Source organism: Acanthisitta chloris, unplaced genomic scaffold (genome assembly GCF_000695815.1).
Source record: "Acanthisitta chloris isolate BGI_N310 unplaced genomic scaffold, ASM69581v1 scaffold14057, whole genome shotgun sequence".
Taxonomy (NCBI): Eukaryota; Metazoa; Chordata; class Aves; order Passeriformes; family Acanthisittidae; genus Acanthisitta; species Acanthisitta chloris.
In genome coordinates, this window is record NW_008683257.1 from 25,509 (window position 1) to 36,771 (window position 11,263).

Genomic DNA, 11,263 nt, shown 5'->3' on the forward strand with positions numbered 1-11,263 from the left:
TTAATTGAATGGGAAAAAATTTAGGTCAGAAAATTATGATCCCTTGCAACATCTTCCCAGCTCTAATGCTCCAAGTGATGCCACTAGTGACTGGAAAAAGGGAAACATTGGATCCATTAAAAGAAAAAGGTAGAAAGGAAGACCATGGCACCTCCTGATTTGTCATCCTTACCTCTGTGCCTGGGAAGACCTTGAACCTCCTCCTAGAAGCTATGGTAAGGCACATGAAGAACAGGGAGATGATTTGAAACAGTCAGAACAGATTCACCAAGGGCAAGTCCTGCCTGACAAACCTAGTGGCCTTCTATGATGGAGTAACAATATCAGAGGACAAGGAAAAGCAACAGATGCTATCTTGACTTCTGTGAAGCCTTTGACATGGGCCTCCACAACATCCTTCTCTCTAAATTGAAGAGATGCAGATTTGATGGGTGGACTGTTAGGTGAATGAGGTTGGGTGGTCACACACAGAGAGTAGTGGTCAACGTCTTGGTGTTCCTCCCAAGCTGGACATCAGTGACAAGTGGTCCCTCTGGGTTCTGTGTTAGGACCAGTACTGATATCTTCATCAATGATATAGACAGCAGCATTGGGTAGACCCTTAGCAAGTTTGCAGATGACACCAAGCTGTGTGGTACATGGCACACCTGAGGCATGGGTTCACATCCAGAAGGACCTGAACAAGCTCGATAGGTGGGACCGTGGGAATCTCATGAGGTTCAACAAAGCCAAGTGCAAGGTGCTGCACATAGGTTAGGGCAACCCCCAGTATCAAAACAAGGCTGGGAGATGAAGGGATTGAGAGCAGCCCTGTGGAGAAGGACTTGGGAGTACTGGTGGATGAAAAGCTGGACATGACCCAGCAGTGTGTACCTGCAGCCCAAAAAGCCAACCGTATCCTGGGATGCTTCAAAAGAAGCTTGGTCAATGGGTAGGAGGAGGTGATTCTGCCCCTCTACTCCACTCTCAAGGGACCCTTCTAGAGCATTGTGTCCAGTTCTGAGGCCCTCAACATAAGAAGGATGTGGACATATGGGAGAGAGTCCACATGAGGGCCACGAAGACGCTCAGAGGGCTGGAGGAACTCTCCTGTGAAGACAGGTTGAAAGAGTTGGGGTTGTTCAGCCTGGAGAAGAGAAGGCTTCACGGAGACCTTATATATTCCAGTAATTAAAGAGGGCTTAAAAGTTAGAAGGGGACAAACTTTTTTAGCAGGGTCTGTTACGATAGGACAAGGGGTAATGGTTTTAAATGAAAAGAGGGTAAATATAGACTATAGATAGAGCATATTTTTTTAATTATGAAGATGGTGAAATACTGGCACAGGTTGCCCAGAGAGGTGGTAGATGCCCTATCCCTGGAAACAATCAAGATCATTTTAGTCAGGGCTCTGAGCAACTCATTGAAGTTGTTCCTGCTTATTTCAGTGGGCTTAGACTATAAGATTTTTAGAGGTTACTCCCAGCCCAAGTATTCTATGAGTGTATGATTCAAATCTAAAAAAAAAAAAAGTAACTAGAGGGAAATGAGATACATTTGATTTGCTCCTGTGACATCAGAATACTAGAATCTGGAATAACATTCTTAAAGCCAAGAGCTGAAAGTTTCCACAAAAGCAAAACAGTCAAATTTTCTACTAAAAATGTGTTGCAGCACTCCAAAGGCAGCACATGGGTATACCAACCAGCAGAGCCTGATTCCAAAAATTCTGAACCAAAAGCTCTTCAGTTATCTCCCAGCTTGCTAGGCACATAAAGCAGTACATACTCTCCCCCTTCTTAGAGTCATAGAATTAAGGTTGGCAAAGACCTTTAAGGCTATTGAGTCCAATTATCAACACTGCCGCATTCGTCACTAGGACAGGACTCCAAATGACATGTTACACATTTTCTGAACACTTGTGGGGATGGCAACTCTCTGGGCAGCCTGTTCCAATGCCTGACCAACCTTTCAGTGAAATTTTTTTTCCTAATATCCAATCTAAACCTCCCCTGACACATCTTGAGGTCATTTCCTCTCACGCCGTCACTTCTTCTTCAGAAGCCGGTAAACATTCAGTGTAGAGATTCAACATGCATATAAACATACACCATACCTCTTTTCAGGTGTTTTGCAGAATATCCACTCCACAGTGGGCTGGGGGTAGCTCTCAGATATGCACTCAACAGAGTCCGATCTTTCACTCTTCCTGAAATAGGGTTTGCCTGGTTTTTCTGTTAAAAATCATGCAAATGTTTAAGAATGTTGAAATAATTTTGAAACAGTGTTTTGCTCATTTCATCATGCATGAAGTTACAGAGCTGCCATTTGTTTCAGAAGGTTTCAACACTGAGGGAACAAAAAATGGTTCAGCCCTGGGTTATTGTGGATTGGTCTCATGAGCTTTTCAGTCTTGATTGCTAAATTCACAGCTTCCCTGTACCAAAGGCCAGCCCATACATGCCAGGGGATAATCCTGAGACTGATAGTGAAGGGTGGTAATTTGCTGTGGTTGCTATTCATGTCACTAGACAGAAGCACAGATACCTTTCAAAATCACATCCTGAACCCATCCTTTGGTGGTGGAGTATATACATAGGCTGTACACAAAATTGGGTTGTTGCATCCTACTGAGTCAGATCAAATATACAATGGAAACAACGGGTGATAATAACTTTCGGTAAGCAGAAGACTTCTCTACCCTACATCTGTAACCCCGAGGGTTATTCCTAGGCAATTCCCAGTCCCCTGAAGCTGTCAGGCACTGACTTGGACTAGGCACAAAAATTAAATGTATTCAAACTGCTAAGGATTTGACTCAAAATGAAAAGCATTGAGCCCAGTCTTAGGTCATCTTTCAATGAAATTACAGCTTCCATGTGGAGGAGTCACATTGTCTTTAGAGTCATACTTTCATTGCTTTTTTATTTCTTTCCTAATTTATCTCTTACAAGCTGGGCCTAGAAGGATTTTTCCACCTAGAGGCTATAGCTCAGTTAAAGGGTTCACATCTAGCCTGGAGGACTTTACGAGAGATGTAATTATGCTATTAGATTTACAGGAGCAAAGAAAATGCAATCCAAGCAATTGATATGGAAATATCTTTATTGACACTGTTTCTAACTATTCCTGCTTGTGCATGTAATAGCAATTTTTACCTCTAAAGCCTAATTGATACAGTAGAGATGACAATTCTTAGTGAAAGATTTAATACCCTGTCTCCTCAATGAAGCTGTTAAAATTATAACTCAGATATGCAATAAGCCTTCAGATAAAACAAGGAGAGACTGGAGATGCCTTTTCTGAGACCTGAGAGAGAAAAAGGTTAAGCAGAAGAAATACTTAAAAAACAAAGAGGGAATAAAAAACCTGTTGATTAGTCACAGTTTATTAAAGACAAGGCAAGTAATGATGCTTGTTGTTAAACCTGTCTCTAGAAGGGTTTGCTAGTCTTTCAGCTTTTTGGATTGATGTTTTGCTTTCCTTTCTTTGAAATTTCTTTCGCATTTACAAATTTAAACTTGTCTCTTTCCAGACAAAATAATATAGTCTTTCTCTCATCATTCCAACATGGGTCTTTTGGGTTGTTTTTGGAGATATTCTTGGGCACCCCTATTTAGAAACAGAAGCTTGCGCTTTGTTGCAGCAGTTGCCTTTGCATCAGAGATGTCTCTTGAGCTAACCTTGAGAAAATTCAATCAAATTTGCTCCCACTGGGAGCCTTTAAAAAACTTGCACCTTGCAGGTGCTCTGTTATGAACATTTAACAGCAGTTAAAATCTCAGTTTCTTGGGCACCCGTGTGGTTAGCAGCTGCAGAACTGAGGGATTTTACTTTAAAATCCAATAAACAAGTAAAGGCTGGCACTGAGAAGAGGGACCTTTCCTCTCCCCTTCTCTCAGTGTGCCTCGTGCTGCCTTCAGAACTGTGAAAGGAAAAGCTGTGAGAGAAGTGAGGGACAGGGGCAGGTGGAAAAGTGACAGTGGGTCAAAGTGTGACTTGGGAAAACTAGAGACCAGAATATAAAAGGGATGTCCTGATCTGGTCCAGATAACCCAGTCAGCAACATCAAGAACAAACAGGTTAAAATGACAGCAAACAAATCTAGCCCATGAGCTTTGAAAGCGCACAAAAGCCACCCTTGATTTGTCCCTTTTGGCACAGAGGGGAATCTCTCATAGGGGAGAAGAGAGCTGCCATGCATTTACATCTTTATTTGTTCATTTGCATAGTTTATTGACTAGTGAAAGCAACTCTCACACTGTTTGTGGTTCTGACTTCAGCCTCTGAAGGCAGCAAGTCCTATGCTAATCTAAGAAAATGCTTGAAAGGCAGCATATGAAAGCTTCATTGCCTTGACTGAACTTGACCCTCTGCCCTTAAACCTATTGATGGAATGATCCCTTTCATGTAGACATACTTACTTCGGATGAGAATAGGCACAACTACTGTGTAATTGCCAGTTTTACTTGTGACGGAGAGGGTGTATTTTCCAGCTTGTCCTTCTTTTATTTGGGAAAAAGCCAAAGATGTAACATACCTATAAAACAGAAAGTAAAGTTGTATTTGTTAGGGTAATATGAAGAAGGTAATATGCAGCACACACAATGAAACATTAGCTCTGTATTTCTTGCAAAACCCCTTCAAAGACTCTAGCATTCATCATTTACATATTGTCCTTCAACCTGCAGTGCTTTCATCATGAGCCTTCCTACACAAGCAGTACGGAGGAACTTACAGTCACAGGTACCAGATGCTTAATGTTGAGCATTGAGAAGGATGGGCATCCTGAGCTTAGGACAGTTTAGGTGTTCCACAGCAAAATGTTTTACCTACAGTCCCATTCTACAAGTTTTGCATAGGGAGGCAATAATTCAGCCTCAGGTTCCAGCCCAGGTTTGGCTGTGAGAATTAGAATGCTATTGTTGTTGTTCCTGATCTGCACTGTGTCCCTGAAAGTCACATAATTTTTCATGCCTTGGTTTCTTTGACTATAAAATCACAATTTTCCTTCACATGAGTATGGCAAAGCTCAAATGGATGAATGTCAAGACAGTCTCTGGAGACCCCCATGCATGATGCTAGACAAATTAAAAGTATAAGATTATTTCAAAACGTTCTTGGTTTTAAGATTCATATGTGTACATGTATCTAAATGACAATCAGCAATGTGCTGCCGTGTGACAACAGTTAAGAAAGATTAGGAGACTGAAAAAGATAATGCATAACATGAAATCAAACAGAGGCACCATCACAGAAAACAGTCCATTTGCACTTAAAAAGAAACAATCTCTTAAAGGATCTCTGATCCAGTACATCCCCCAACTTACCGATTCTCTGAGTCCAAAGAAGGTTTGCAAGCTTTACTTTCTTTAAAGAACCAAAAGCATGAAATGATATTTGAAATGCTCATTATTATTCTTAATTCTGTATCTTCAAATACATTGACTTCCACATTTTTAATTGTTTTGTAGATGTTTTCTGTTCCTTGAGAATTCAAATAGCACCCAAGATCTTTCAAAATGCTAGAAATCTGCAATGCAGGAGGACAGATTGTTATGTATCTATTAGCAATTAACTTTAGCTTCTTTTTTGCATTCAAATATTATTAAAGGATGCTCTTCTGGAAAAGATTTCATAAATCAATAATGCCTCATAATGCCCAAATACAAATTATAGCAAAATAACACCTTCATGGCTTTTGTTTGTTTGCTTTTTCATTTCTACCATCAAATTTATTCATAAATATGTTGAGTTCTACTGCATGGGGAAACCCTATAGTATTCCTGTTGAATCAATTAATTCTGTTCTTTAGGCTGACATGAGAGAACAATTTCAGCCAGAAACATGATAACTTCCCTTAGAGATACAGGTTATTCTTTACACTCAATTTTGATTCGTTTTATTTAGAACCATAGGAAGACACAGAGCTATAATAAAACCTTTCTGCTTGCAACTTTCATGTAAAGGCATGGTCAGAATGTAGGGTTTATTTTAGCATCCCACTGCTTGTCACTACATCATCTGGCTAGACTTCTCCTCAACTCCTTGGGGGTGTTACTAGGCAAGGAACATACAGCCTGGAGGCCTTCATACTTTTCATTTCCTCACCATTGCATACAGCTAAAGGAGAATCGCAAACAGAAGAGAATGTTCCACAGTCATTCTGAAAGTCACAAATGGATTAATGATTCTCCAAGACTAGCTAAAGCAAAAGGTGTCAAGAAAATAGCTCTATCTGCAGAGGAACCCTAAATGTCTTAATTACTTTGGTGGGTGAAATTTATTCAGTGTAAGTTTATGAAAGGACAGAGTTCATTGCATCCTCTGCCCTGCATTTTGCTTGGCTGGTTGGTTCTATTCATTCCTTGTTCCTTTTTCCTTTTGCTTGACCTGAGAAGTATCTAGAAATAACAACAATATTCTGCCTTGTTAGATACAAGGACAGCACAGCTTTGGCTGATGTACCTTCATTTGTTATCTGAATTATTGATTTATTTGTTCAGGGATGAAAAAGATTTCATAAGACTTTCCTGAAACCAGAATGCTCAGGAAATATCTTAATTGCAGGTCTCAGCTGATTTATTATTCAGTTGCACATCATCTCCTCTTGGCTTTCTGTCATTTTGAGTCAAAAGATAAGAAAATAAAATTGTATTTGATTCCTTGTCCAGTTTTGGTGTCTAAGTCAAGGTTTAGACCAGGCAGGTATTTATGGGCTTTGGTGGTAGGAACAGAGGGCAGTACAGCTTCCCTGCCAGCATTAGCAGCCATGGCACACCCTGCCCTGTTCACATCATAGTCTTTGAAAACCCCTCTTAAGGGCACATATTTTCACATATTTTTTACAGTGATACACTGCCAGCAATATTCAGCAATATTCAGGTATGCTGATGTGAGACAGAATCAAGGTGGCAATTAAAAAGTCAGTTTTAGAGAAAACTGGTACTTAACTATTTACAGTTTCGACGTATGTATTGTGATATATATACCCCCCGACCTTCTGTAGTCATATTTGGCATAACCCTAGTTATTTTGACTGGGACATTCATCACATCCTAAAGGTTTAGGGTGTTGTAAGTTTCTAGGAAGTTATTTGTGGAATGGACAGGAATATTTTACAAGAAACTTGTTCTCTGTTGTGCTACCTTAGGAGATACTGATGTCTCCAGTGCTCCTGAAATTTCATCCTTCTGGCTGATATACACACATCTGATCTCAGATGTATTTTGATTCATTGTAGAAGTGAGAGCAACTGCTGTCATAACATGAACTGTAAGACAGAAATAGAAAACAAATGTAATGCAGTCTAGATCTCTGCTCAAGGATAATCACTTTAGTAAAAATAAAATACACAAAAACTGTAGAAAAACTACATCTTTAAAAAGAAGCTAAAATAAATACACAGATATACTGTGTGCATTTGCTAACTCTGTCTGTGCAGTGAAGCTGAGTAGAAACTCTATTCTGAGAACCTTTCAAAAGCACAGACACATTGCACTTTAAAAGTATGTCCCATAATGCTGCAGAAATGTCTAAAGACAAAAACCTCTATGTGTTATGGAGGCTCCTTAGAAACCACATTACCAAATCCAGGCTTCCTCTTGTACTTCAATTCTGAATCAGCGTGTTGGAAAGGGCCCTGCAGCACCAAACCCTGCATCACAGGTCAGTGCTTTACCCACTGTGAGCCGGAGGATGATTACAAAATCATAGAATCATCAGAATTGGAAGAGACCTTTAAGATCATCAAGTCCAACTGTCAATGCAGCACTACCAGTGTAACCCCTAAACCACTAGCTATATCACCCAGCACCAGATCCAGACGCCTCTTAGACACCTCCAGAGATGGTGACTCCACCACCTCCCTGGGCAACCTATTCCAATGCCTGACCACCCTAATACTGAAAATTTTTTTTCTTGTATCCAATCTGAATCTTCCCTGTCTCTGCTTTAGAACAATTGTCCTAGTCCTCTCCCTGCAGGCATGGCACAAGAGACCAGCCCCCACCTCACTACAACCTCCTTTCAGGTAGTTGTAGGGAGCAATGAGGTCTCCCCTGAGCCACCTCATCTCTAGGCTAAACAAACCCAATTCCCTCAGCTGTTCCTCATACGACATATTTTCTAGATCTCTCATGAGTCTTGTTGCCCTTTGCAGGACACGCTCCAGCACTTCAATGTCCTTTTTAAAGTGAGGGGCCCAAAAATGAATGTAGAAGGATTTAGCAGTGTTGGTGGATGAGAAGCTCAACACAAGGCAGTGTGTGCTTGCAGCACATATCCTGGGCTGCATCAAAAGATGTGTGGCCAGCAGGTCGAGGAAAGTGTTTCTCCCCCTCTGGTCTGCTCTCATGAGACCCCACTCAGAGTACTGTGTTCAGATCTGGGGTCCCAGAAGGATATGGAGTCATTGGAACATGTCCAGAGGAGGGCCATGAAGATGCTCAAAGGGCTGGAGCACCTCTCCAAGGAAGACAGGCTGAGAGAGCTGGAGTTGTTCAGCCTGGAAAAAAGAAGGCTTCAGGGACACCTTATAGCAGCCTTCCAGTGCCTAAAGGAGTCCTGCAAGAAAGCTGGAGAGGGACTTTTTACAAGGGCATGTAGGGATAGGACAAGGAGAAATGGCTTTAGACTGAAAAAGGGTAGATTTAAATTACCTATTAGGACAAAACTCTTCACTGTGAGGGTGGTGAGGCACTGGAACAGGCTGCCCAGTGCAGTCATGGATGCCCCATCCCTGCAAGTGGAGCTTTGAGCAACCTGGTCCAGTGAAAGGTAGCCCTACTCATGGCAGGAGAGTTAGAACTACATGATCTGTAAGGTCCCTTTCTAACCAAACTATTATATGATCCTATGATTTTGCGGAAGCAGATGCAGAAAGTGGAGGGCAAAGAAAAGAAAGACTTTTCTGCCTTCTGCCTTCACCTTCCTCTATACCTCCCTGGCTCTGTCACACCCCAGGAGCCTATACAGCCAGGGCAGCTCACTTGCCAGACCCTAACTTTGGCAGGAGTAGCAAATGTCATTTATCCTTATGCATAAGGAGCAGTGGTAAAAGCATCTGATGCCTCAAAGACATCATCTCTCCAGAATGCTTCCTATAAGCCTTTCTGCAGTAACTGCATCTAGAAAAGTCACCTTTCAGCCTTAAAGGAGTTCCCACCACTACACCAAACCAAAGTAAGACTGTACAACTGTCAGGGTGAAATATGTCTGATTTCCATTAATTCCCTAAAGCCAGCTCTCAACAGTACAAATAAACAGTGAATCATGAAATAACATCTCTCTCCTGGCAACCTGAAAAATTTCTGCCCTTGGGTTTTGGCTTTTTGCTTTGCTTTCTTATTTTTTTCACCTCAGCTCCTGAGATGACTGGACATAAAGCAAGGTACAGAGTTGAAAAAAGGTAAATAAATCATAAAGCACTTGAAGAATGAAAGTAATGACGGCGATGGAAGCAAAATTTGAAGCAGGAAGAAATGAGTAAAAGTTGCTGCCATCACCTCCTTGCCCTTTGTGTCTTCTGGAACTGTCTGAGCTCTAAGTTGGCAACATTCTGGCAACCTCTTCTCAACCCTCATGGCAAATGTGAATTAAGGCTGAGTCTTTCTCATTCAGGCACCTAACATACACTTAATTTTGGTTGCCACCTTTCCACAGCATGCATAGGCAATGGTCTGCTTTTGCAGATCTCTGAGTAAGACTGTCTGTTATCCCTAAGAAAGGAAAATGAGACTTCTTTGTGGAGATATGTATCTTCCTCCACTGATTACAGAGATAATGTTGGCACTTCCTGAGACAGTGAGCGCCAGAGGGCAGCTGAAAGGCAGATATGCATTAGGTGTCTATACCAAGCATGCTGAATTCCTCCCATTGATACAACCCAGGTTTCCACCTCCCCACCCCAGCCTTTCACCAAGTCCTTCTCTGCTCAGCTTTCTCAACTTCTGTTTGTTTCCTGCCTCATTTGTCTTTCACCTTGTTCACACTTGAGTGTGAACTAAGTCCCCTCACAGCCAGGGACTTAGCTGATGGAAACCCACTTATGTCCATTGATTTCCAAAACACCAGCAAATCACCTGAAAACGTGACATCAAAGGTTCAACTCATTTGACCTACATTCCCTTACTCCAGCTTTCTGATTTGTGAATAATTTTAGTTTCTGCTTGTACAAGACAAGCCAGTGTATCCCTGTGTGACATACTCCACTTTGCTCATGTTGCCTTGTTAGGAGGATGCCTAAGCCTGCAGTTGAAAAGGTATTTAAATATCGACAGGGAGAAGATTTGCAGCTAAAAGATAGACAGAAGCAGATTAGACAGATGTAGCAACCAGACTGTGAGTGAGACATGCAAACAAGGTGTCTGATGAACCGGAACGGCATCTGTAAAGGATGGTATGTGGGAGCATATGCTAGAGGAGAGAGTAGTGAGCACCCTGACACCCTCATGTGTAAGAGAAAATGGGACTCCTTGTCCTGTAAACTGCTAGAGCTTGCTGCTGCTGTGGTCCACCTTTATTCCTGTGAAATCCAGGAAGGTTCTTAGGGTAAGGAAGGATACTTCGAACCTGAAATGATTCCAGCTGCTTTACAGTGAGAAACAAATGAGTAATATGATAGTCAGAAGTATTTACACAACATGGAGTGGCCTAAACCTGTGTAGGTTTTAAAGAAACACATTACACTGACAAAAATAGAAAATGAGAGCATGAATGAGCCTTTCAGAAGAAACAAAATCAAGAAAAGAAATATTGGGAAAATGGAAATGCTCTGATTCACCGTCTTGATCTTTCAAGCTTCTAGCTGGCCTGTTCAGAGACTGCTGTTATGGTCAGCACATCAGTCATCCACCTGAAAAACCAAAGTAAGAACTGCAGAGACTGAAAGCACTGAGTAAAGAATACCAAGTATGTAGCATGCATAATCATACTGTGTATTGCCAAACTGTAGTGAAGCTGAAATGGAAATAAATTGCTGCCTCTGAACAATGTTTGTTTATGCTTTTCATCTTCATTATCTTTTTATAAGTTATACAGAAATAAATGCAGTAGGAGAAATCTTGTTCTCGCTGAAGTCAGACAAACATCTAGTTGCCATAAACTGAGCCAAGATTTCATCAAGATGTGTAGGCACATACTTGGGGAAATGCCTGTACAAGGCAAAAAATGGGTTTACATGTTACGGTGCTGAGAAGAAAGGCCTGAATCTACTGGAGAGATACCAAACTGAAAAGCTGTATTTCAGCTAGATCAGCTATCAGAGGGTTCACCTAATGGAACT

General features: G+C 41.4%; 1 protein-coding gene across 1 annotated transcript in view; it reads right to left on the bottom strand.

Moving 5' to 3' along the window:
* Window positions 1-7,252, bottom strand: part of FLT3 (fms-related tyrosine kinase 3) — a gene marked incomplete at its 5' end in the record, with an annotated part of 30,275 nt that extends 23,023 nt beyond the window's left edge. The window contains 4 exons of the mRNA XM_009078873.1: window positions 2,096-2,213; window positions 4,404-4,519; window positions 5,310-5,512; window positions 7,128-7,252. Coding sequence (XP_009077121.1) covers window positions 2,096-2,213; window positions 4,404-4,519; window positions 5,310-5,512; window positions 7,128-7,252 — 562 coding nt within the window. The remainder of the gene's footprint in view (window positions 1-2,095; window positions 2,214-4,403; window positions 4,520-5,309; window positions 5,513-7,127) is intronic.
* Window positions 7,253-11,263: the final 4,011 nt, after the last annotated feature.